At 36.9% G+C, this 27,672-nt stretch overlaps 3 protein-coding genes and 1 long non-coding RNA gene across 4 annotated transcripts in view; 1 reads left to right on the top strand and 3 right to left on the bottom strand.

Moving 5' to 3' along the window:
- LOC139709340 (angiotensin-converting enzyme-like protein Ace3) overlaps positions 1-27,672 on the top strand; it is a 77,542-nt gene that overhangs the window by 18,761 nt on the left and 31,109 nt on the right. The window lies entirely within an intron of this gene.
- LOC139709320 (uncharacterized) lies at positions 972-8,183 on the bottom strand. The gene is made up of 4 exons (XM_071621277.1): positions 8,009-8,183; positions 4,266-4,413; positions 3,557-3,751; positions 972-2,440 (listed from the first exon to the last, which is right to left on the bottom strand). Exons 2-4 carry the CDS (start codon positions 4,405-4,407, stop codon positions 2,214-2,216), a joined length of 564 nt encoding a protein of 187 aa, XP_071477378.1. The 5' UTR covers positions 4,408-4,413; positions 8,009-8,183; the 3' UTR covers positions 972-2,213.
- LOC139709323 (uncharacterized) lies at positions 13,489-19,336 on the bottom strand. Its single transcript, XR_011709396.1, has 4 exons — positions 19,152-19,336; positions 16,059-16,206; positions 14,769-14,963; positions 13,489-13,964 (listed from the first exon to the last, which is right to left on the bottom strand). It is a non-coding gene; the product is annotated as an uncharacterized lncRNA (long non-coding RNA).
- LOC139709319 (uncharacterized) lies at positions 20,945-27,187 on the bottom strand. Its single transcript, XM_071621276.1, has 4 exons — positions 27,080-27,187; positions 24,650-24,797; positions 23,684-23,878; positions 20,945-22,713 (listed from the first exon to the last, which is right to left on the bottom strand). The coding sequence occupies exons 1-4, from the start codon at positions 27,158-27,160 to the stop codon at positions 22,526-22,528; spliced, it is 612 nt and encodes a 203-aa protein (XP_071477377.1). The 5' UTR covers positions 27,161-27,187; the 3' UTR covers positions 20,945-22,525.

The raw sequence follows: 27,672 nt of genomic DNA, 5'->3' as shown, positions 1-27,672 counted from the left end.
GGTCATTTAATTGGCTATCAATCCAGTAGGGTAGCACAAACGAAAATATTACGCATGAGTGAACAAATTCGTTTTTGTCTGCCAAGGCACAGAAAAACAAAAATTGCAGAAATTGACATGTGTCACTCAATCGCAAATGCCCTTCACGATAGCATTGATGATAAAAGATCAGTCTAACACAATGAGACACATGAATGAATAGCAAAAATAAAGTTTTGTTCCCTTGTTTTTGCTATATCCTCAAACAAAAACAAAGTGGGAAACTAAAGTGAGAAAATAAAAGTTTTTTGTCCGTTCAAATTCAAATGACATAGGGAGTAAGCCGCAAGGGTGATAAAATGAAAATAAAATCTATATTTCATCCTTTTAATTGAGGAATTTTAGAATTCATGGGACAAATAAAACAATCAAATATCATGTTAAATTTACTTAGTTTGAAATAACATTTCATATTTCGACCATTTTCTGTTGTAATTTCCTCTTCTCTAATGTCATTTGAATTCGGATTTGAAATAAGATTCTTCATTTTGTCCGTCTTTTTCTCTTTTTTTCGGCCTTTCTTTATCTTTTGGGACTGCAGAGACATCCTGGAGATCAGTGGGTGGTTTTCGCCAATTAATTCGTGTTTTTTTTTCTTGTGTTAAAAGCTTTTCTTTTGTTCTTATTGTTACATGGAAGAGCACATACGCATTGTCCTATTTTGTTGTTGTTGCAATATTTACTTTTTTGCCTTGGAAGGGTAAAGCATGATGATTGTGTCAACTCATGGGTAAAGTTTAACTTTTTAATGGTTGAAAGCCAATTAGATTAACTTAAACATGCTTTAAAACATCAATATTTAGCCAAATATTCTATGAGAAATATGAGCTTGATAAAGGGTTTACTTTCTCTTTTTTTAGTTGAATGTAGTATTTACTTTTATAAAATTTGATGTTCCTATACCTAAAGGAGCATAATTTACTCAGCTTTCCTGTGAAGTGTTCAATTTAAGACTTTTTTTTTGCAATAGTGATGTATTGTTTTATGAAACCGAATATGTCACGCTTAGAGGTAAAACATAGCCTGCAGACACTGTTGATTTTTCATCTAAAATGAACTGATATGCATAAGGAATTGGTGAAATGCTGTGGTGACACTATATAAGTAGGCCAACTATCAAATGCAAAATATTAGCCTAGAAGGTGCGCCGACAGTATGCAGTCTGAGAACTGCATGGATATCGGACCGTGGTTGATATACGTATAGTGTTTTATAATCAATTATCGATAGGAAATACAGCAGAAACTCGCATACAGCTTGTTGGGAAATATATGTAGGGCCTATATACTAAGTCTGGGGAACAATCAATCATCACGTATCGTTCTACTTAGTTTTAATGGCACTGAACGGGAAGGGCGCTTTTGGAATAAAAGTCGATGTAACCAACTATTATTGTTTTACAATTTTGATCAAAAAATACTCCAAAACAACTCATCCTGGCAAATCACGTCAGCTCGACAAGTTTCGTGGTATACTCTTTCCTTTATTTGTATTGCAAATACATATTCCAAATAGTGATATTTGAGCCTTTCTGAGAATTTCGTTTTACTTGTAATCCCGTCTTGAATTATATTACAGTACATCAGAGGAAATGCATTACAAAGACATTCAAACATGACTTACTGATAAACGATGAAGGTCTGTGGTGAAATCAAATTTGATAAAAGGTTTATGGAATACGCAATGAGTAAACAAAGTTAAGTGTTATATGGATAAAATAGTATGAAGTATGACAAATATCTCATTGTAAAAACCTATACATGACATCATGAGATCATTAAAACTAGATGTAAGTTCAACTTTCCATCAAAAAGCCCCAAAGAAGTATAAGGATTTTAAAACCTTGATAACTACACCGACTTAGCCTTTATTCCACCAAACTTTTCTCTGAAGCTTGGCGACGTTCTTCACTTTCTATAATCGATAACGTCAGTATCTGTACTAAAAAAAGTTAGGAGCGCTGCAAAGTAATGGGATATATGAGAAATACATGATATACCAAGCTCAAGCTCCTGCTTTTGGTCCCAATGGAAGACATTTCTTTGTTGTTATTTTGTATTGCAACTGATGTAGTGAAAGATCTAACGTAATAAGGAAAGTATCATGGACAATTTTATGACAGATTTCCCTAGAACATTTAGTTGAGTTGACTGCTATGACAAGTACACAGAGTATCAGTTGTATGACTTCGAATGGAACCACATTGCAACTGTGCCGCAGACGAGAAGAAGAAGGGGTGTGGCCGTGGTAGCAGTGCCCGAAGCCATAGGCATCATAGGGTCAGAGGAGCAGGTCAAATCGCGGTCCGGGGGCAGGTACATGTAGGCTTCGTCGTCCGCAGTCTGCACTACAGATCCACACCTGTCGATAGAGTAGTTGTTAGGACCGTCTCTATCAAGAGCTGCGGGGATGACCATCCAGTGGTTTACAGATAGAGGAGAAGGGGATTTGAAGGGCGAAGGAGAGACAATAGAACATTTAGTACATTGAGAAAGACAAAACAAACATTGACGAATCACCCAATATATTAGACAGTCATTGGCTAGAATGTATCTCAAATGGGCAATGGTCTGACTGTGCAACAAAGGTTTCACGATTTTACACTGTCATTCATAGCAAACCGTGTCTTTGTTGTACATTGGAATGCATGATAATGAGTAATAGTCTACAACACTCGCGAAACTTCATGGAATCATATCGTGTTCCAAAACGAATGATGAAGTAATGAAAAATCACGAATTCCTCAATACAAGCCATAGCACGGTGCAAAATCAGTACTTAATCGAACTTACGCTTTACGACAAATTCCACCGATGCATGTCGAGTTATGTTATGCAGATAAGCACAAGATTCGGCGTAAATACATCTACTCTCATGGAGGCCCTACGTCAGATTATAGTGTGTCAATGGCTTTACGTGATGACTTAATAGGCCTATACGTAAGGTAACATTCAATGTATGATTTGGATACAAAGCGGTAATTCACATGACGGCCCACAGATCTTTAAAAAATACGTGAAAATATTTATTGGCGACAAACAGTTGTCAGTATCAGGGCCGGCGCACTGTTTTCAAAAGTGTGGGGGCCCACTTCCGGGTTTCATGAGCTAACAAGCAAAAAAACAAAAACAAAAACAAAAACAAAAAAAAAAGGTCCTCAGCTCATCTCTCCCCGTCCCCGTCCACTTCCGGGTTTCTTCAGCTGACAAGCAAAAAAAAAAAAAAAAAAAAAAAAAAAGCTCCTCAGCTCATTCTCTCCCCTCCCATTGTAGTGCCTCTTACGTACTTCCGGGTTGAAAAAAGTGTGGGGGCCCAAAGTGATGGCACCTTATGTATTCCTTTGTATGGTGCACAAAAAGTGTGGGGGCCCGGGCCCCCACGGCCCCCATGGCTGCGCCGCCCCTGAGTATCATTGCCTGAATTCCTACAGACAAATACCCTAGTTCTATGATAATCTACACGCAGTTTCACATTGTACTTGATGGTGACGAAAAATGGGTGGCGGACGATTACGTACTGCTAAATAGAACCATCCAGTTTACTTCAAGGTCGGGGAAGCCACACGTATGGGTTCCAGTAGAGATGTTCACCATGACGCCTGGTTTCAAACTGTAGCCGTAGTCCCTGGTTATGCTTGTCACTTCGACTGAATAAGTGATGTCCGCGAAGCCAAGTGGGTTGCCATATTGTGCTGTGATCGTTCCTTCGAATACTGTAGGTTCAGAACAGTTAGTTGTGACATATCAAAATACTATGAAAATGATATGATATGATATGATATGATATAATGTATATTATGGTAACTCTTCAACTCACATTTCCAAATTGTTCTTACATTGTTCATCAAATCAAGACGAAATACAACTTTCCCAAACATAAGAAAGCAGCCTCGCACGGAATCAGAATAATGACAAAATGATATTATACGTCATGTATAAAATGTAACTTGATTTCCATAAGAAAAATTGCGTCCCGTGGGTGAATTCTAGGGCCTATGGTGGTCGGATCCAGTCATAGAATGAAAAAAGTTTGAATTATCTAGGTTTGCTTTTAACTAATATGTAATGTTCTAAACTAGTCTCTCTAAACTTATACCAACAGGGAAATTAACACACACACACAAAAAGTAAAATCGTATTTCATATCGTAACGTCGTGTAGTGCCCCATTGCTATCAGCTCCCAAGACTCCCAGCTTTTCAGACACCCATCAAGTTGAATGACTTACTATAGCTTCCGTCACAGACTTCAGGCTGAAACGAGCAATCGCACGCCTGGCTGCAGAGAATAAAATTCCCCAGTGTCAAAGAGAAGATAGCAACATGACGGAGTCGTAGTCTCCTCCCAAGAATGCCTTGCAAAAGGGTCATTGTAACCTGTGATCAGACAATTAAAAGCAGTGCATGACCTGTATTAACATTTATTTTTTTAAGTATACAGATCAAAGGATTATGACTTAACAATTGAAATTATTGACTTGTGGATGGTAGCGCTTTTCAAACTAATTATTTCCGGCTTATTTCCCGCATGAGACCAAAGAATCATGCTAACAGAGGGGTGTGTTTACATCAAATTTGAATGTGCTGAATGAAATTAATTTGCTTTACCGCGGTTGAAAACAAATCTTATCGATAAAATGAGTAACGACGCAACGTGTGAGTTATGAGCTACGTGCTTTTATTGCGTTTTTTCCAGCTGATCAAGTAACAAATTGAAGAGACGACGATCATATTCATGCATTATAGAGACAGAATTTTCGACAATAGAGAGCCAGTAACTATCATGATTGTCATATAATACTTGTACCTATATAAGCACTGCGAGTTCTCAAACTAACATTTTTTATGGTAGAACACCATATAATACCATCCAAGCAATGAATTGTCTACTTTAGTCCCAACGCATTTACAAGTTAATGCAATCCACTCTCGCAACACATTTGACACAAATAAAGCAAGGCTCGACCCCTTTTTCTAGCCCGTTCGGGCCACCAAAATCATCAAGTAATGTATTTTTTTTTTTTTTTTGTTGCCGGACAATTACATGTGGTGGCCCGTAAAATAAACAAAAGTCTAAAAAATCATTAAATAAAACATTTGAATGATACATTACACCATGATGATTTTGTGATAATTGGCAGGTATGATAAAGTGCTTTAAATACTTCGAGCTGTAACCGAGAAAAAAAAACATTACAAATGAATCAATTAACAAAACATTAGAATGACCGTAAAACTTGATTAAGTGAAAATTGACAGGTATGATGAACAGATTCAATTGCCACTAAATCTAATACATTTAGTACTGAACTAAGGTAGAACATGATTCCTGGTGACATGGCATGATTATATTTCGTTCATTATTGGATAAATGAAAACTGACCGTAAGAAAAAAAAAGAGTTTGGCAAAATTTGGCCCTTAAAGGGGATGGCTAGTAACTGATCAATGGGAATCAGTGCGAATGCTGGGGGATGATTGTTCCAATTCTTGTGGGATTCATTTATGAGTACATTATATACCTATTGTTGTGTGAAAATTATTTGCTTCAGAACGGTCTCATATTCAAGTAATGTGCAGCTTAATGCCCCGTCACTGAGCAGGCATGCTAACCTGGAAACATCAAACTGCACATTACTTGAATATGAGACCATTCTGAAGCAAATAATTTCCACACAGCAATAGATATATAATGTACTCTTGAATGAATCCCATAAGGATTGGAACAATCATCTCCCAGCATTTCTACTGATTCCCACTGATCAGTTACCAGCCTTCCCCTTTAACAGCTATCGGCTTTATATAACATTTGTAGCCATCAAAAGTAACGGTAACAACAACATGAGCAACAACAAGAATTTGTCTTCTGTTTTGTAGAGGATTTCTAAATCAATCTATTATCAATCTCATTTGATAAAATTTCATGATTAACGGTATCAGATGGTTTTGAAAAAAAAAGTCCCACACTGTATGAGAAAATATATCTGATATACAGGCCATGAAAATACATCACATTTTCCTATAATTTTGAGAACATAAATTAGTGAGATTGGTCTTTACAATCTGTTAGTTCTTAAAGGGGACCTCCGGATGATTTTCAGACTGTTACATTTGAACAACTATAAATTAGTTAAACTGAATACAGAGTTTCAGAATTTACAATGATTGGGATGACGAATGAGAATGTTTTCAAAATTTATAACAAATTGCACTGAACAAGGATGATGACATGGCAGCCTCACCATAAGAATGCATGAGTTGGGGCTCAAGAAAACAGAACAAAAGAAGAAGGCATGCATAGATTCTTCACAGGTGAACTTGTTAAGCAAGTGGTATTGTAATGGAATCGCACTGCTACATACCTGAAATATACGAGGCTCTTATGTCATCAACACTGTTCATTGTAATTTGTTTAAGATTTTCTATTTATTGGTTTCTCTGCTCAAGGACTACAACAAATTCCACGAATCTATACACGAAGCTGTTGATTTATTTACTACATGATGTGAAATTATGAAAATCATCCGGAAAGTCCCTTTAAGAGCGCTCGTATTCAATGATTGGTATACGTATACCATTGGCAATTTTCATTCTGTCAGGACCAGTGCTGGATCTAAATGACAAGTTGAAAATGTGTGCAACATTAACTCCGCTATTCCAGGAATCCCATAATGTTAAAAAGAACATGTTACGTTATGTAATCACTGATGAAGCTGGTCTCTCGAAAATACTTTCAGAAGATTCTTCTACTTCCCGTTTAGACTTAATTTATGTATCTGGGTAATTTTTTTTTGCATGTAATACATTCCATCCAACCATGTCTTTATATCCTTCTTGCGCGATTCAGTCAATATATACAATAATTTTCTTTCTTTGCACAACGTAAGTGATTAACCAAAATATTTTTGTTTTTGGAAATAATTAACACCTTTTTGGACTGTGGAAAGGGTTGGATTCATTCTTACGATAACGTTTATTTTTCGATTAACTGATTTCAAAAGTGACGAAGATAAGTTATAGGAGATTTCGGTTTTTTTTCCTATATACATATAATCAGAATTATTGTACTGTTCATAGAGGTGATAATGATTAAGGAATTTAGATCTTACTGCTTCTAGAACAGTATAATTCTATTCAATTCAATTATCATTTATTTCCATCCAACAAATACGAAGAATACATTACACATATCATTGGTTTATGAATTTGCTGGAAATGTGTACATAATGCTTTGTGGATCGTAAAGTATATGAATTATATGCAGTAAGGCAGAATAACAAATGACAGAAATGCATACTTTGCAAGGATGACTGAAAGAATAGAAAAAGGGTGGTCATGACATGCAATATTCCATAAGAGAAACTAATGCATGTGTCAATCAAGTGTACCCAATACACAAGTTCATTTTCTTTTTTTGCCCCGGTTTAAGCTTTCACTCGTTCGATTTTAAAAGATAGGAATTTTTGCACTAGAACTAAATATTATGTATTGTAGCAAAAACCGGAAAGTGGTATGTAATGCCAGTCATGATTATAAATCCCTGCCTTGGGAATGAGATTAATGTTTACATCTACTGGTCAGTAACTTGATGATGAATAAATTTGGAAGTGTAACATAAGACAGTTTGAATGAATTCGTGACGGTTAGAACTTTCTTGGCAGCGAAGTAAATCAATGTTAAAGCCTGTTTTTTTTTGTGTGTGTGTAAATGCTTGCATATAATACAATATACACAAATACATGTCCTACATACTACGCATATCATCATGCAGACATATATTATTGATCATGAAATCATTTTGGAATATTCATTGTGTTTGCCGGATAATATCTCTAAGACACACCTTGATATGATTTTGATCATATACGGACCTACAAAGTTATAGGGTTGTGCTAAAAGTGTCTAAAAAGGTCATAATTGGTTTATAACTTGGTTTGATAATCGCTGGTTGGTAACAAGTGTAAGATATACTCACCGCTTTGCCAGATGTTAGGTGCCTACGAAGTGTATTTGTCGTCCACAGAGATTTGTTCACAAAACTTGCAAATGTACAAGTGAGCTAGTCTGTTTGCATTACAATCCACACGACTACTCATTTGCGCACTGACGTATCTTTTTGCCCTGGCCAAACTAAGACAACGTTTGGCGCCTTATGGGTGTGTCAGCTTGCATGAACAATGTCAGAGTCAGCGAAGTGCGGATGGCGTCACACTGTCCCAAAATTAACACAAGATGGCAATATGAATATGAAATTTCCATTTTCGTGCGAGGTTGACCCCGGGAAACGGTCAAAAGCTAATGAACAGCAGAAGCTAGTACGATGCCTACAGAAAGTCACGCGCTGGCGCCCGAGCCACGTATGGTGGCTAAAAAGATGTTAATCTTTTTGAAGAAGTTTACCCGAAGGACAAACGAAGGATGACCATTAATGGCCACACGAAGATTTGCCATAGGTCACAAAGTTGCTGTTAGAGCATCTCACCCGTCGGTCAAACAATGGCTTAAAGAATGATCCAAAATGTATACTATCAGAGCCGAATGTTAATGTTTTCTTTGTTGTGTTACCATCTTTGCTCAATATCGGGGCGGTGTGACTCCTGCATAATTGACTGTTCAAACTGCGAGTGTGAAACGCATGTCTGTATGTATGTTTGTTTGTTTGCTTGTTTTTTCAAAATTCATCCCAAAGAAATGTCACCGGCGGCATAATTTCGGGATGTCCTTTCGTCCGTCAATCCGTTCTTCCGACCGTCCGTTATCAAGTTTGTGGACAACGTGACTTAAAAGCCGTTGTAGTTATCCTATTGAACCTGGGCATAATATGTATGTAAGAGTGGACGAAGTAGTGTTTGTCACCTCTTGAGTGCACAAGCTGAAGGTCAAAGGTCAAGGTCAAATACCTAAAATATCACCGCCCCCCTTCTATCTGCAACGCCTGAATGTATGGAACTTTGTGTTACCAGAAAGCAAATCTCTGGGGGAAAACTTTGGGTCATACAATTTCAGGGTCAAAGGTGAGTGGACGAAGTCGAGCGAAAATGCTAAAATTTCAGCTTTTCTTTTCTTATAATCTAGGAAAGGTTGAAGGTATCTTCATGACAATCAATACATATGCATGTACGACCTGGCAATGATTCTATTGGGATTTGTTTTTTTGGTCATAGGGTCAAAGGTCAAGGGTCCAAAGTAAGGTTAAAGTTTTAAACTTCTACTATTAAGTGCTGAAATTTCCTCCATACCATAGAATGCGTTACTATACAATAACTCTGTAGGGAAGGACTTTGACCATTGGGTGAAAAGTCAACTGAAATGTTAATGTAATTATTTTCTTCATAATTTGAAAATAGTTCAAGGTATTGTTATGAAAATTGGATAGTATGAGCCATTTTTTCGATGCAATAATTCAAAGAAAGTTGTCGATTATGGGGTCAAAGACAAAAATCTCATTTTAAATGAAGATGCCCAAATTCTTGAATACTTGCTCTCTGAAACAATTCAGCCATTTAAATGAAAAAAAAAAGGAAAGGAATGTTCAAATATTCAACACATGTGGGGTTGTGCCATCAGACTTTCATTTGCCATTTTTTTCCTAACATATATAAAGACTGCCATCTCACATTGTCAAGATGGACAACAGACCTATTAGCGGAATAATACGAAATGGCGGAGGCATACTGTCGCCATAGCGACATTTCTAGTTTCACAATGAGCACTATGATATAGCTGTGTTCCTTTTGGCCTTAACACTGGTCATCGACGTGCACTAAAAAATCGAAATGATAACGCCATGACTATGGCAAGATAAACAATAACAATGTACAAACATACGTGTTCATTTCTTCAGAATTTGGAATTCATTGTAAATTCGTTACATTCATGATGTCTTCATGATTATGGGAGTATATAGTGATATATATATATGTATATATATATATATATGTATATGTATATATATATAATTATATATATATATGTACATGTATATATATAATTATATATATATATATATATAATCATATATATATGTATATATAATTATATATATATATATATGTATATATTCATATATATATATATATATATATATATACATGACAATAACACAGTTATGACTGTACAAATTATAGGTGTGTGGAAAGTGTGCCTGAAATGATCAGTTGCCTCTAGTTTGATCATTGTCATGATTGTCAGTTGATAAAACGTGTTTCCTTCGAGAGTCTAAGCCTTTAGATATCTTTGCATCCAAGAATAGGAAAGCATATTTGTAAACGTAATCATCAGACTTTCTTCTTTTCTTTCTTCTTTCTTTCTCTCTGTCTCTCTCGCTCTCTCTTCGTATGAATAATATATATATATATATATATATATATATATATATATATATATATATATACCCCTACATAATTTACATTTGAAATGCAAAAAGAAAAGCGTCCAATTATCATTACGGTAATTTACTGCAAATATTGGGTTATTTTGACGTCATCAGATTCACTTTAATTGATCTTTAGTGTTTTAAATTTTTTCTAACCTTTTTCAAAATCTGGCAGTAAAAATAAAATACAAGCAGACAAAATAGTTACAGATGTACAAGTGTATATTCTAATAAATGCACATTGAGGTGAGATAGATATATTTCAGACTATAAACCACATTGCATACCGTACGCATCATAAATGTTAACGTTGCACATTTAAAATTTAGACCTCAGAGTACAGGCTACAGAAATAAAGAACTGTCTGACAACATTTGCTACTAGACTACACAGACTATACAACAGAGATTACAACCACACTGTAATACTAATGATAAAATTGTAATGACAATAAAAGATGATGACACTACAGAGTGCTCATTTTCTTTTCTCGACAACAGTATTACAGAACTTACAGTTTTTGTGCAACACTGTTAGATTGTTAAGTATATTTAGAACCATTTTGAATGCAGAATAATTATATGCTATAAAACGATCACTATAGCTAGCATGAATGAAATAAGTGAAATTATCTATTTACGGCAAGTAAGGCGATGGAAACTAATGGCACCAAAAAGCGTGTGGCGTTATTGGAAAACGCTCACTTTACCTCTACTATACGTTTCTTTGTAGTGACTCCACTCTGTCATGATATGTTTGTCAAAATTACGTTTTTTGACTCTCCATAAGTACCTAAAACAAAACGCCTCTTTCTCTCATTTCAAGGGCCAGTATTCTTATGAACTGTTCAATTCACTTCTTTATTTTCTATTTTTATTCATTTATCTATTTTTTTTTTTTTTTTTGCAGTCGTGATGTATTATTTTGCAGCACTGAGTAGGGTCCTATGTCATGTCTTAATCCTTTACTGAATAACATGATCTCATCAGGATGAAAGGAATTATAAACATATTCATACACTACTTCATTATAATGATAATAATGATAATAATAATAAGGTCTTATTTATCCAGGGTAGCCTCTTCAGTGTTGCCACTGCTCTACCAGAGGGCCCTGCCATTATTATTACCCCGGCGTTGCAAGGTACCCATTTATACACCTGGGTCGAGAGGAACATTTTGGGTAAAACATCTTGTCCAAGGACGTCGGCACTGGATGAGCGGGATTCGAACTCGGGTCCTCCGATTGGGAGTCGAGAGTCCTATCCACTATGCCACAGCGCCCCCCCCCCCCCCCCACAGCAATTTATAAGAAATTAAATCAGTTCAAGGGTCCTTGGTGAATTCTTACTTTTGATATCTTTTATACAATGCATACGTCACGAGAAAACACGAGAAGGGTAATTATAAGTAGGAAGGATTATTTACGAATACTTGAAATTCAGTGTGCTCGCAAGCATAGTTATGCCTCCGCCACGAAGTGGTGCCGGAGGCATTATGTTTTCAGGTTGTCCGTCCGTCCGTACGTCCGTACGTACGTCCGTACGTCCGTCCGCTTTCGTTTACGCGATAACTTGAGTAATGTTTACTGGAATTTTACCAAACTTGGTCCAAGTATGAAGTATGATGGGGCAATTAGTTGATTAGATTTTTGGTGAAATCGGCTAAAGGTCAAAGGTCAAAGGTCAAGGTCAAATCATGAAATTTTATCCGTTTACGTGATAACTCAAGACTGGATGGAGCAAATTTCACCAAACTTTGTTGGAGGATAATGTATGATGGGACAATTACTTGATTAGTTTTTCAGTGAAATCGGACAGAGGTCAAAGGTCAAAGATCAAGGTCAAATCCTAAAATTTATCTGTTTACGTGATAACCCAAAACTGGATGAAGCAGCTTTCACCAAACTTGGTCCAAGGATGATGTATGATGGGACAATTAGTTGAGTAGATTTAAGTGACATTGGCAAGAGGTCAAAGGTCAAAAGGTCAAGGTCAAATTCTACAAATGTTGCAATTTCCCCCATATCTATGCACTGCCCGAAGGTATTTTCTTGAAACTTGGTGTGGACATGTACTACTGCATAAAGATTCTCCAATGAGAGTTTCATGTCATAAGGTCAAAGGTCAAAAGGTCAAAGGTTAGGTGAAAATGTTGCAATATCACTTTCTCGCAAATGGTTCAATGTATTTTCATGGAACTTGGTACATACGCATGTACTGTCTGGCAGGGATTCTCTAGGGAATTTAGGGGTCATGGGTCAATAGTCAGGGGTCAAGGTCAAGGTCAACTCATCAAAATTTTACTATTTCCCTCATATACTAGTATATGCAATGCTTGCGTTATTAGTTTCAAAACTTAGTACATGCATTACCTAATGGAGATTCTCCAGGAAATTTCCAGCCTGAAGGTCAAAGGTCAAAGGTTAAGGGTCAAAGGCCAGGTTTCAATGTCCCCCCCCCAAAAAAAAAAAAAAAAAATATATATATATATATTTTGTACCGTTATCACACTCTTTCTTCATACCTTGGACATTACTCAATGCATAAACTTCCCCAAAATTCCCCAAATATGTATATCTGCACTCTTAGAAAATTATGGCAAACCCAGTTCAAGACATTTCTGACAAACCTGTCATTTCAATATTTTGCCAGTTATGTGAAAATGTCATGGATCACACATTGTGAAGACATTGTACTATACGCCTATTGGGAGAATCATGCATTATGGCGGAGGCATCAGTCGCCATAGCGACATTTCTAGTTCTATCTATACTTTGTTTTGCTGTAATGAACTCACAATAAACGTAAGAACTGTAAATGATGCACAATTGAAATATCATTGTATTAACCTATGCCTGTAAAAACCTATACCTGAAATAAATCAATGAGATCAGTAAAACTATGTAGGTCCAACTTTCCATTACTTTAGAAAGTATCCCGACAGAAGTTGGTGCACAGAAGTGAGGTTGTTGAAATGTCACGGACTTGAGAAATACACCGACTTAGCCCAAATATTGCACCATGAGCAACTCAGGAATCAGTTTTCTCCCCCCCCCCCCCCCCCCCCAATCAAAATTATGTGAAGCTTTGAAACATTCTTTACGTTCTCACGATAATGCCACTATCCTAGCTAGAAAAGTTAGAACTGATAATAAAAAAAATACACTATGTTGTACTTGATATGCCAAACTATATCATTTCCTTCCAATATAAACATCTTTGTTGCTATTTTTATGGCTACTGATTACTAAAAGACCTGAAATTATGAGAAAAGTCATGGACAACTTTATGACAGGTTTCCCTGCAACATTGAGTTGAGTTGAGTGCTATGACAAGAGCATATATAGTATCAAATGTATGGTTGCGAATGGAGCCACATTGCAAATACGCTGCAGACGAGAAGAAGAAGGGGCGTAGCAGCGCCCAAAGCCGTAGCGGGAGCGGAGCAGGTTAGATCGCGGTCCGGGGGCAGGTGCGCGTCGTCGTCCACAGTCCGCACTACAGATCCACACCTGTCAATAAAGTAGCTGTATCTATCAAGAGCTGGGGAGATGTCTATCCAGCGGTTTGAAGATAGAGGAGAAGGGGGTTGGGAGGGCGAAGGAAAGAAAATGGAATCTTAAGTATCTTTAGAAAGAAAAAAAAAAGAAAATCCACTTGTACGTGAATTGGACTGTCAGGTCGAATTGATCTTAAATTACAATGAAGCATTACAAAGTGTTGTAAAAGTCCGTGTATGCTTCCTTTCACAATATCTCGTTCACATCACTTCTCTATTAACCCCCCCCCCAAAAAAAAAAAGAAAAAAAAAGAATGAAGTGTGTTTTATTGTGTTCCGTCAAATTTTGGAAGCAGGTATTAATTTGACTAGAATTAAGGGGGCATTTGGCTCACTGTACATCCGAGTGCACACGCTTCTGATGTTCGTTTACGTGCATTTCCATTATCATTCTTTGGTATTAACCTTGTTATATTTTCATTGGACTGCGACGTACTCTTGACCTCACTCGTGAGAAGTTACGGAATTATATTCGTGTTACAATTATCGAGGACATGAAAATTATAAATGTCCCAATACAACAATCCGCAGCACATGCTTTTCGTGACCAGTTTCATAGACAAAGTACAATTTATCGTGTATGATGTAATAACAGAATGACAATGATGTCTCACTTATCTTCCAAAAAGCAGAAAAAGATCAAGTATTGGTGACGAACATCTGCTAGTTGAATAATACGTAGGACTGATGATTATGATTAGGAGTCTACCTGAACTCTTACAAATACCCTAGTTCAGTAATGATCTGCGTAAGGCAATTCACATGTAATGGTAACGAAAAATGAGTGAGCGATTACGTACTACTAAAGAGAACTGTAGAGTTCACTTCAAGGTCGGGGAAGCCACACGTATGGGTTCCAGTAGAGATGTTAACCATGACTCCTGGTCTCAAATTGTTGTCGTAGTCCCTGGTTATGTTTGTCACGTCGACTGAATAAGTGATGTCCGCGAAGCCCGAGGAGTTGCCATATTGTGCTGTAATCGTTCCTTCGAATACTGTTGGTTCGAAATTAAAGGATATCTATGATTTGTTACTGTGCTGCCCAAAGACTATAATGTAATAATGTAGAATCACTTCAATTCCTTTTATTTCAATTTGCTCTTTAATGCTCGTCACATTTAACGCCACATGATACACCCTCCTCCCAACGCTATGAATATCAAGAAGGGGAAGCCTTGCATAGACTCCACGTCACGTCACGTCATCTACTGCAAACAATATGAATTCCGTTAACAATAGAAACTTACAGCTGTATATACGCCCAAGCGTCGACGAAATGTTAGCACTATACGTAACGAAATGACTGATTTTGTATCGAAATAGGCCATGCAACACTTTGCACCCCATACCAAACTACGGTCTTTGTCCATGGTTTAAAGCATGGAAACAGATTGTACCACCTTCGTGAACTCGGGCCAGGAAGTCGTGGGATTTAAAGTTTCACATGGTATCGTAGACGAGTGATCATTGTCAAAATCATGTCTGCAGTTATGATGAGGTGGTGATTATCTTGGAGCTGTCCTATAGGTTATTACAGAATACAATAATAGTCGTAGTTATATGGTTGGTAAAAGAATAATGGCAGTAACGATCTCTATGCCATTACAAGTCATCATCAGCAACTTTACAGAAGTCTTACAGTCTTAATCAATGCATGAGATGAAATTCATTTCCATTTGCAATTGATTTATCTTCGTTTCGATTAGTCGATGACATAACGAGCATATCTAATATGCGTATAGATTGTCACCAACATCACTGTGTCATTAGAGCATGGAAACTTTCTTCTGTCTGGTCTGATTTTATGAAATATCTACTGTTCTGTTTGATTTCAGGTTATCTACGAAGTCGACTTGAAAGTTATATGATATTTCATTTGGCAGTTCTCCGATTATCGCAACTGGTTGACATATTGTCCAACATCGTACTTACGCCCATGATTTTTTTTTAATCATGGATACTACTAAAACACTGATCAATTCAGTGCTTATGATAGGTCGATGTTGGGCAATTTTTCAATTAGTTGCGATAAAAACACATCGAAGGAAGAATGATTGTTGTAAACTCCCCTTATAAGTTGAATGACTTACTGTAGCGTCCGTCACAGACTTCAGGATTAAACGAACATTTACACGCCTGGCAACAGATTATGAAATTCACCATTGTGAAGGAGAAGAAAACAGCATGGCAGAGTGGTAGTCTCCTCTCAAGAATGCCGTGCAAAAAGTTCATGGTAGCCTGCGATTGAAAAAGTTGAAGTCATTGAATGAGCTGTGTTACTCCTGTTTTTCTTTTTTTTTATCAAGCATAAAAAAAAATATAAATTCCTGCTCAAGCTGCTCAAAGTATCGAATTGAACTGACCACCATGTTAACCAATACTTAAAACAAACTTGCCATCATATCATGCGTTATAGAGACAGATGGTTTGACAATAGAGTGCCAGTAACTCTTATGATTGTCTTGTAATACTCGTACCCATAAAAGCACTGCAAACTATCATAGTCAAGTGGTAGAATCCCACATAACACACCCAAGCCTTGATTATTGTCTGTTTTAGTCCCAACGCATTTACAAGTTACCAGTATTCCTCTACAGCAGCAACACATTTTACATAAACAAAGCGAGACTTGACTTTTTTTTTTTTGGGGGGGGGATAGCCTGTTCATGATTTACGAATCAGAGGATTTTGAAGAAACCACCTTTTCCTATAATTTTGAGAACATATAGCAGTGAGATTGGTCTATACAGTAACTTGTTTGTTAGTTCTTCAGAGCGCTCTTTTTCCATTATTAGTATAACATTAGCAATTTTCATCCTGTCAGGAACAATGCCATATCATGTAAGGGGGGGGGGGGGGGTGGGAGGAGCGCTGTGACATAAGGCAAGCCTCCCGACTCTCAAGTGGAGGACCCGAGTTCGATTCCCGCCAAGTGCTTACGCCCTTGGACAAGCTGTTTTTCCCAACAAAAGCCCTTTCGACCCAGGTGTAAAAGTGGGTACCTGGCAATTTTATTATCATATTTAATAGCAAGTTGAAAATATACAGCAAGAGACTCGACTATTTTAGGAATCACATAATACTGAAAGAAAATTCCAGCACAGAAAGATACATTATGTGAGCACTGATGTTAATTCGTTTCTGATATGTATATATATATATATATATATATATATACAATTCTTCAACTTATTTCCTGATTAGATCTAATCTGTGTATCTCGGTAGATAGTTTTTCTTTGCATTCCATACATGTATTTGTACCCTTCTTTCACTACGAAATCTATTTATGATAATGTGCTTTCTTTGCCAATGGTAAGAGAGTAAGCAAGATTTATATGAGTACTGTTTTTTAAGGCTTTTTAATGGGTTGGATTCATATCTATGAAAAGGTGTACTTTTCGGTTGACTGATTTTAAGATCATGGATTGGAATAAGCAAGGATATCTCTTTTCTATTAAGTATAATCAGAATAAATTTCACTGTTTATGGCAGTGATAATGATAATAGAATTTACTGTTTCAAGAAAAATATTCAATCCATTTCCATTCAATTCAGTTCTATTCAATTATCATTTATTTCCATCCAGCAAAAGAGTAATAGAAATACAAATAGTACATTATACCCGGATCATATTATCTTATCAATTTGTAGAAAGTACATAATTTAGATATAATCAGAATGTTGTTGCTGTTTATGGCAGTTATAATGAGAAAAAAATACTATTTGAAATATACATGTATACATTGCACGATCATATTATTTCATCAATTTGTAGAATATAATGCTGTGTGGCTCTTACACCCGTGGGGGGGGGGGGGGGGGGGTTAGCCGGTAGAGGCTGGGAGGCCCCCTTCGACATTCCATGCAATATCTCACCATCGTAAAAAGCTACCCCCCCCCCCGAGTTTCCCGTATCTTTCGACAAGAAATTTGCTACACCCAGGCGCATGGTTTTCATGTCACGCATATAAATATGTACATATATGTCGCACGGAAAATTGCTCCAAAAATATGATTTTTTTTTTACATTTTGATTTTGTGTATAATTTCCATGCAAATTTTGCTTTTAGTCAAATTTCATTAAAGCATGATAATTTCTCCTTTTGGTTGATCATAATTAATTGCTAACAAATTTTCATGCTCAAAGCAGTGTCACCGACAAATTTCATAGAGATAACAATGAAAACCCAAAGGTCGAAAAACAAAGAAATACAGGGAAATTCTAAAAACAATAAAACACTTAAGAAACTCTTTTCGATTTTCTGTTTTCTCTTACATTTTATAAGAACATACTAGAAAAATGTGCACATAAAAATATACCTTTTTGCGCTTTGTATAGTGATATATTGCAAAGGTCTGATTTCACGCATACGCTATATGCAAAGTTAGCATTGACTAGCATAAATGCTTTTTTGTTGGAAAAATCAACTCCATAATTTCTAGATTACGTCGCAGGCAACGAGTGTGCCAATTTTCGTTTCAATTGCGGAGTCGACAGCCGAGATGGGGGGGGGGGGGGGGGAGGCTGGGAGCCTCCCCACCCCCCTCCAGTTCTTTCATCTACCTAAATAGTCCGGCCTAGATGCGTAAGACAGCATCAGATATAGTACAGTATGCATTATAATGTAGTAGCAGAAAGTACTCTGTCAGCTCAGTCATGTTTCTCCTGCTTTGGGAGTGAAATTAATGTTTGCTATTACACGTTGTACCAATATTTGACTGGTGGGTAATCTTGGAAGCGTATGGTATAAGACAGCATCAATTAATTCTCGACGATAAGGATCTTATTCTTTCTTTGGCAACAGGCATGACTGGGTAAATCAATGTTAAAACCTCCGATCAAAACGCACTGTGTTTTTTTTTTAATATAGATACAAGCTTGCAGGGCTATCATGCAAAATATATAAAGACACGCGTACTGCATATACTGACAGTGTACTACGCAGACACAAGCATATACACACATCATCGATCATTTGAAATCATTCTATTTTTTAGAACATCCATGGTGTTCTCCAGATTATATCTGGAAGATATCCTGGCCATGTTTATGATCATATTCAATTATGGACCTGTAGGGCCTACACAGTTATAAGGTTGTGCGGAAACTGTAAAATGATCATAACTGGTTTACAATGTAATCGTCGGTTGACAACAGGTGTATATGTAAGATATACTCACTGCTTTGCCTGATGCTCTGTGCGTATGTAAGAGTACTTGTCGTCCACAGAATATGTTCACCAAACTTGCGCGTATGTACAAGTGATTCTATCTGCATTACAATCCACACGAGTACTACAGTACTTATTTGCGCTCTGAGGTATCTTACTGATGGGCCAACCGAAGATAATGTTGAGCGTTGTCAATACAAGAGTGTCAACTTGCACGAACTTCGCTAGAGTCAGCGATGCGAGGTGCATATGTTTATTTCCTTAGGGTAGGGTCACACTGTCCCAAAAGTGACAGAAGATGGCGATATGAAAATAGAATTTTTCAATTTCGTGGGAGATACGGCCTCAAACATGGTCAAAAGCCAATCAACAGCCGAAGAAAGTACTATGCCTACATATAGAAGGTCACACGATAGCACTCGAACCACACACGAATAAAGGCTACACGAAGATGTGAATCTTTGTCAAGAAGTTCACCCAAAAAGACTCGCGAAGAAAACCCAGTGGCTATAAAACGCGAAGATTTTGCCACCTCTCACGAAATTGTTGCAGGAATCTGAGAAACTCAACCGGCGGTTATTTACGATGGCTTCACAAATGACCCAATGTTTATGCAATCAGAGGCGAATGTGACCATTTTCTTTATCTTACGTCCATCTTTGCTCAGTTTCGGGAAAGTGTGACATCATCATAACTCGCTATTCAAAATGTGTAAAAGGCGTGTCTGTGTGAGTTTTATTTATTTATATATTTATTTACTTATTTATCTATTTCTACAATGGGCATTGCGTTCTTGCTAACCTTAAAGGCATTATTCACCATTTGCAGAGGAAACAAAAACCCTGATTTATTGCTTCAAAATAGTTCTAAAATGTGAGTTAGGGATAAAAACAAGCAATGAAAACATTTGAATCAGTATAATTAATGTTAAGTATTGTTAAATATACAAAATGTGAACTATAGTTACCATAAAAATGTCTACAGATATTGTTTAGTGGGAAAAATAGTGATATCTCCTTATATTTTAGGCTTTATAGCAAAATTTTTACATGGTAGGATTTTTTGTGATGCAAGTGACCTACACATATGCATTAAATGTGATATCTTGAACATTTTTTAAATCACTGCACCCAATGCTAAACAGCTCTATTAACATTAGCCGTCGACGATCATAATTACAACCTGAAGTGATAACACCGTAACCCTTCTAGCCAAAATGTAACTCCAGCCAATACAAACGCATATTCGATTACTTCTTGAGAGTTTGAAATAGATTTGTAACATTTGCGATGTCTTACGAGTTATGGGCGTCTACAGACCGGCATGTAGATGTGGCTATAGTAATGACTGTACAGTAGCAGGTGTATGGAAACTGTGTGAAAAATGATCAGATGCCTCTAGTGTAAACGTTGTCAGTTGACAAGACTCCTCCTCCCCCCCCCCCCCTTGAAAGTCTATGACCCTAAATTCCTTCGCAGAGAAAAGCATATTTATAAATGTAAATAATGTTTCTCTCTCTCTCTGTCTCTCTCTATCTTCGTATAAGTACTACAGTATAGCAAGTGGTCATGTCATGTGTGTGTGTGTGTGTGTGTGTGTGTGTAGACAAATGAAATGCAAAAATCCAGTTTTCTTTGCGGTAATTTGATGCATAATGTTGAGTTAGTTTGACGTCACCACACTCACTTTAGTCGATCTTCAGTGTTTTGAACTTCGTTCTTGTCATCATAATGAAAGGCAACAGCACCATCAACACCAACAACGAAAACAAAATACAACTGGATATACAAGTGTATCCTTATTAATGTTAATTAATATGAGATGTAGTTACATTTCAGACCATAAACATCATTGCATATACTGTACAGCTGTATGCATCATAAATGTAAAAAACGTTGCACATTTTAAAGTCTAGACAGCATATAAAAGGTTACAGAAGTAAAGAACGGTCTGATAACATTTGCTACTACACTCCGCAGACTATACAATAGATATGATAACCATATTGCAATAGTAATAGTACTGGTAACATAGATATGACAACAAAAACAATAACATTACCGAGTGCCTAATTTTCGTTTCTCGAAAAGAGTATCTTTTGTGCAACATCGCTAAGTTGTTAAGCACTTACAGGCATTTTGAGTGCAGAGTAATCTGCTGTTATGATCTCGGAGGATCACTAGCTAACATAAATGAAATAATAATTATGTAAAAGTATCTACGCCAAATAAGGCGATGGAAAGAAATGACACCGATAAAACATGTGGCGTTTATATAGAAAACTTCGACTTAACCTCGCGTTTTTGTTTTTTGTTCGTTTGTTTGTTTGTTTTTGTGCCATGGGACTCCACCATACGTTTGGCCATGAATATTCATATGATTGTTCATGATACATCTTTTAAAACTATGACTTCCGACTGTCTGTAGTTCGGAAAAAAACCACCATCAGCTCTTTTTTTTTTTACTATTTGCATTTTTTTTATTTCAAGGGTTGTTTTCCTGTGAGTGGGTTCAAAATCAAGACTTTAGATGTTTCTGCAATATTCACCTTATTATTTTGTGACACAGAGTACGTCATGTTTTAATCCTTGAATTAAATCATTTTGGAAGAAATTAACTTCGAACACATTCAAAAATTAGACAAGGAGAGCATTTTAGAGGTCCTTGTAATCAAAAATTTTTATATCTTTTATGCAGTGCGTCATGAGGAAACAACACTATAAAGGATAAACAGGAAATAAATCAGGAAATTAGGAAGGACAAATATACGCGTACTTGAAATGCAGAGTACATACAAAAATAGTTCTATATTATCTTATTCTTCTGTAGTGAACTCATAATATATTTTAAAACTGTACAATAATAGAAATGTTTTTGTAAAAACCTATTCCTAAAATCAATCCATGAGATCAGTAGCAGTAGATGTAAGTCCCACTTTCCATTACTTAAGGACGTATCTCCACAAACACGTGACAGAGGCTGCGATACAGCAGTGAGGATGTTAAAATGTCATGGATATTAGAACTACACCGAATTGGCCAAAGTATTGCACCATGAGCAACTCAGGAACAATTCTTAATTTCCCCCATTATAATTTTTGAAGCTTTGCAATATTCTTTACTTTTTCACAAAAGCCACTATTCTAGATTAAAAAACAAAATAAAACAAAACTGTTGCATAGTACTCACACAGACAAAATGCCAGATATACCAAACTCTTGTCTTCAGCTGCTATTGTAAGAACTTTCTTTGTTGCTATTGTGTACGGCCACTGTTTACCAAAAGACTTGATCAATTATGAGAAAAAAAAATTAATTGACAACTTTATGACAGGTTTCCTTAGAACATTGAGTTGACTTTAGTGCGATGGAAAGTGCATAGAGTATCAATTGGACGGCTGCGAATGGAGCAACATTGCAAGTGTGCTGCAGACGAGTAGGAGGAGGGGCGTTGCAGTGCCCAAACCCGTAGCGGAGCAGGTCAGATCGTGGTACTCCTCATCGTCCGCAGTCAGCACAACAGATCCACACGTGTCAATGGAGTAACTGTAGGGACCGTCTCTTTCACGAGTTGCTGAGATGAAAGATAGAAAAGAAAGGGATTTGGAGGGAGAAGGTGAAACAATGGAATATTTAGTACAATGAAAAAGAAAAAGAAGGAGCATCCATTCATAATATGTGACGTAGACTGTCAGTTACAATGGGTCTTAAATTACAATGATGCATTCTTAAGTTTTGAAATTGTATTTTTTCCACAATGTCTCGTTCACAACAAAAAGGAATGCAGTGAACGTTATAGTCCATCAAGAAAATTAAGGTAGTTTTTCATCGTATATGAATTGAATGGACAATTGACACACTGTGCATCCGGGTGTACACACTTTCGATGGTCGTTGACGTGCATTTATGTTGTCGTTTTTTAGGCGAGATTGCTATATTATGCATTAGACTGCGACGTACTGTGGACTCCACACTCGTGAGAAGTTATGAAACTGTATTCGTGTTTCAATTACTGATGACATGGAAAATCATAAAGCCCTCAATACAACAATCCGTAATATAATGGAAAAATATATATATAATGGCCATGGAAAAATATATATATAATGGCCATACATGATCGGGGGGGGGGGGGGGGACCCAGGAATTCCGTAAAGAGGGACCGCCTTTAAAAAATCAAGTGGGGGGGGGGGCGCAAGCACCCCCTCCCCATTTTTTCTTTTTTGTTGTTTTAACAAAATAAAAGGGGCGCTCCTGGTGCGCTCCGCCCTGGATCCGCCACTGGTGATGACCGAAGATACTTAACAGAGTACAATAATATTGTGGAAGATACAAAACAGAAAAAAAAGTGGTAGTAAAATGTTTTTGACGAACAATAAAGTTTAGTTTTATAACACTTCGGGCTAAAACTGAAGAGCTAAAAAAAGGCTGAAGATACTATTAGCTGAAATTTATTCTTTCAAATACCCAATAGTTCAGTAATGATATACGTATTAAAAGGTAGTTTACATAAGGGCTAAAAAAATGAGTGACCGATTACGTACTACTAAAGAGAACAGTAGAGTTCACTTCAAGATCAGGGAAGCCACACGTATTGGTTCCAGTAGTAATGTTAACCATGACTCCTGGTGTCAAATCGCTGTCGACGTCCTTGGTTACGTTTCTCACGTCGACTGAATAAGTGATGTCATCGAAGCCAGATGCGTTGCCATATTGTGCAGCTATCATTCCTTCAAATACTGTTGGTTCGGAACCAATAAGTACACTAATTTGTTATTGTGCAACCAAAACAAAAATACAAATAATCTAACGTGATATAAGTATTAATTCCTTTCCAATTGAAAATCAATACGTTCAATTCATTTCAATTCAACTGACACAGAATAATGACAAAATAACATTGTACGGCATGTATTACAGGTACATGTAACTGGAATTCCATCAACAATGATACGTTTATTTATTTTTTTGATTTTCTTTTTGTGTTTATTTTTTGTTGATTTTGTGGGGCATGGTCAAATATATCGTCATTTCAAATATATTCCACAAACATGATTTGAAGTTGTATTTTATTTTCTACCCTGTAGGCAACGTTCTCGTTAAAGTTTCTTTCTGTCATCAGCAAATTGTTTACGTGTGCGTGTGTGTGTGTGTGTGTGTGTGTGTGTGGAGGGGGTTGATTATCAGTTTACTAGATATGAGCATGCAAGACTCTTTTGTTCGAGGTCGTATTCATAGACATATTTGAATATTTCATGCTTTGAATAACGATATTCCCAGTTTTAGATCTGCGTATAATAACCAACGTCACTGCGTCATTAAAGTAATAAAAACTTTCCTCTGTTTCCTGTGAATTTATGGAATATCTACTGTTCTGCTCGATTTTATCTAGTGTATGAAGTCGACTTGAAAATGAAATGGTATATTAAGCTATATGTGGATTTGCTCCGATTGTTGTATAGGAACCTACTACCCAGACTCCACATAGCTTAACAAGTTGAATGACTTACTGTAGCTTCCATCACAGACTTCAGGGTTGGACGTACATGAACACGCCTGGCAGCAGAGAATGAAATTCACCATTGTGAAGGAGAAGAAAACAGCGTGGCAGAGCCGTAGTCTCCTCTCAAGAATGCCCCTCAAAAGGTTCATGGTAGCCTGCAATCAGACAAGTTAAAATCATAAAAAAATGAGCTGCATTATTCTCTTTTTCTTTCAAGTATGAAAAAGATATGACTTATCATCTAAAATAATCTACACAATTCCCCGCCCACAACCAAAGAGTCCAGTGGCGGCGATTTCATATGACATTCGGGGGGGGGGGGGGGGGGGGGGTACGGGGGAGGGCGGAAAATTCGAAGTCTAAATTATCACACCCTGCGAATAACAACCGACCAAGTGAGGGAGCGCAGGAACCAAGCAAGAAGGTATGGGACGTGCCCAGCTAACATTTGGACGTTTTCTGAACGTTCTTGAAACGCTTCAAATTCGTTATTGGACGTTTTGTCAAAACGTTTTCAGAACGTCTTTTTGTGGAAGATTTTCGACGTATTTAAAACGTTTCAAATGGACGTTATAAAAACGTTTTTTAAAACGTTTAAAACCAATTTAAAAAAAAACCTTTCGGAATTTTAAAGGACCTGCAGAAAACCATTTGGACGTTATAGACGTCAGTAAAACCTTTTAAGAATATTCAAAACGTTCTGTGGACGTTCTGCGGACGTCCAGAAAACCTTTGAAAACCGTCTAGAACGTTCAAAAAAACGTTCTATGAACGTCTACAAAGTCTTATGACCCGTTCCAGAATGTTTAGAGAACCTTTCCTATCCGTCTAGAACGTCCAGAAACCTTTTATGAACGTCTGTTTATTTTTTTATTGGGTATTTAAAAAAAAATTATAGTTTTGAGATTATAGGCACAATCTGGAATAATGTACCCTAATCCTAATCCTATATAATCCTACCCTAACGTCCTACCACTTATACCTATACTACATCCTATTCCCAATTGATGAATCTTTATCACATTCTTTAATATACCAGCAAAATGTTGTAATGCATGAAGACATGGTTACTAAAATTAGATCACACACACCTTAATTAGGCCTATTAACATATGAAAATACCTCTTTATAACACAATTTGAAATAGTGAATAACTGAACAATGACGTAGGTAAGTTTATTTTTAACACAGAAAATTTGAACCCAGTATAAATCTTTAGATTTCAATGTCGTTTATCTATTTCACTAGTTTTCTAATCTTATATTTTCTCATTTGAATATTCATAAATAGCATGAATATTGACGATGAAGAAACCAATTACGAACATGTAGCGGACCAAATAAAAACGTTTTTTAAACGTTCATTAAAAATGAAGTCGACGCAGTAGACCTATTAAAAACATTTTGTGGACGTTTGTAAGGGACGAAGACGTAGCAGACATAATAAAAACGTTTTGTAACGTCCACTGACGTTTCTAAAACGTTTTCCAAAAAACCTGTGTTATGCGGTAAATGCTATGTCCCAACTTTGACGTTGTATGTACGTTTTAAAAACGTCCATTTTATACGAAGACGTACGGAACTTCAAAAAAAAAAAAACAACGTTTAGGAAACCCCCCTCTCAAAATGTAATGATCTGGTGCATAATTTTGGAAGATTAAATGTGCGTCTTTTACTGCAAACTAATATGGATCGATTGAATGGATGGGGTGGAAAGGGGACATGGGGGGAGGGAAAGAGATTTTCAATTGATCATTTTCAAACGATCTGGCGCACACTTTTGAATATTTGGGAACTAAAAAGATATAGAAAAATAAATATTCAGGCAAGTAAATGGCTGGATTCAGCACTCGTCCAAACGCAGTTACAGACATTGAGAATTCAGTTATAAGTTAATGCATCATTGTACTCTCCTGCAATTTATCAATGATTCTTTGATGCCCAATCCATGCGTAACCTTGACGTGTAATCCAGAGTCAGTGTACTCAGAACTAGCCTACATGCAGAGACAGAGCACGCAGTAATACTAAACACTTAGTACCTGCCGCCAACCCACAATATATGTGTGTCAGTGGATTCTGCGTTGCGGTACAAACAGCAAATACGAAGTACAGAGCTATACGTCTATGAACGCAAGCAGTGAGCTTATCTATATGCTTGCGTATTTATAAAGTATGTACACAGACACATACTAGTAATTTAACACATCTATACATACACACATAGTATACCCACACACACATACACGCAAACATACGCATTGTACACACTTTCTCGATCATTGAAATCATGGTGTTACATTTGTGATGTTCTCGGGATCATACGGCCATAATTATGACCGGGGATTATGATCGCAATTTAGATATTCCTTCAGAATCTGTATGGTTTATGAATTGTCAATTCAAATCACTGTCGATTGCAACAAGTAGGATACTCACTGCTTTGCCCGATGTTTGATTGCTACGAAAGAATAGTTCTCGTCCACCTGAAGAGATCAGCTCAGTTCTTACACCTTGCATACAAGTAAAGTGAGTTATTATATTGTTAAGTAGGCCTACCAACTTGCGCACGACTAGTATGACATACGTGTATCTGCCAGGGCCAAGCTCAAGGGAAAAGGGAATTTTCTCTGTGCACATGTCATGTTGTGCGAGGGTGTGTTGTCTCCATATCTGCGTGAGCTGCCTTTCACCGCACAGCATGCATTGTTCGTATTTTTTTCCTCTCTCCTTCTCTCTTTTGCTCTGCGATTTTTGGCATTGACGTCGCAATCAACAGTTATTATACTTAGTACTCGATCCGGCGCTTTTTCATAATCTGTAATAGGCCTAATGTGTCGTGAAGATTGTCAGTCCATTGGCGTGCTGTATGTAGGCCAGGTAGTACAATGTACATGTATAGTGCTAAGTAGTAGGCCCTATAATCATACGTTAAGTTAAAAACGTACTTCCAGAACGTCTGCGAACTCTGCATGCATTGTAAGAGCTACAGTTACACATATATAGATAGACCTATCATATGTGGACAAAGT

This window comes from Diadema antillarum, unplaced genomic scaffold (genome assembly GCF_040938485.1).
Source record: "Diadema antillarum isolate AM-2024a unplaced genomic scaffold, OU_Dant_1.0 seq00001426_RagTag, whole genome shotgun sequence".
NCBI classification, from domain to species: domain Eukaryota; kingdom Metazoa; phylum Echinodermata; class Echinoidea; order Diadematoida; family Diadematidae; genus Diadema; species Diadema antillarum.
Note: the sequence above shows the minus strand (reverse complement) of the source record. Positions and strands in the feature narration are given on the sequence as shown.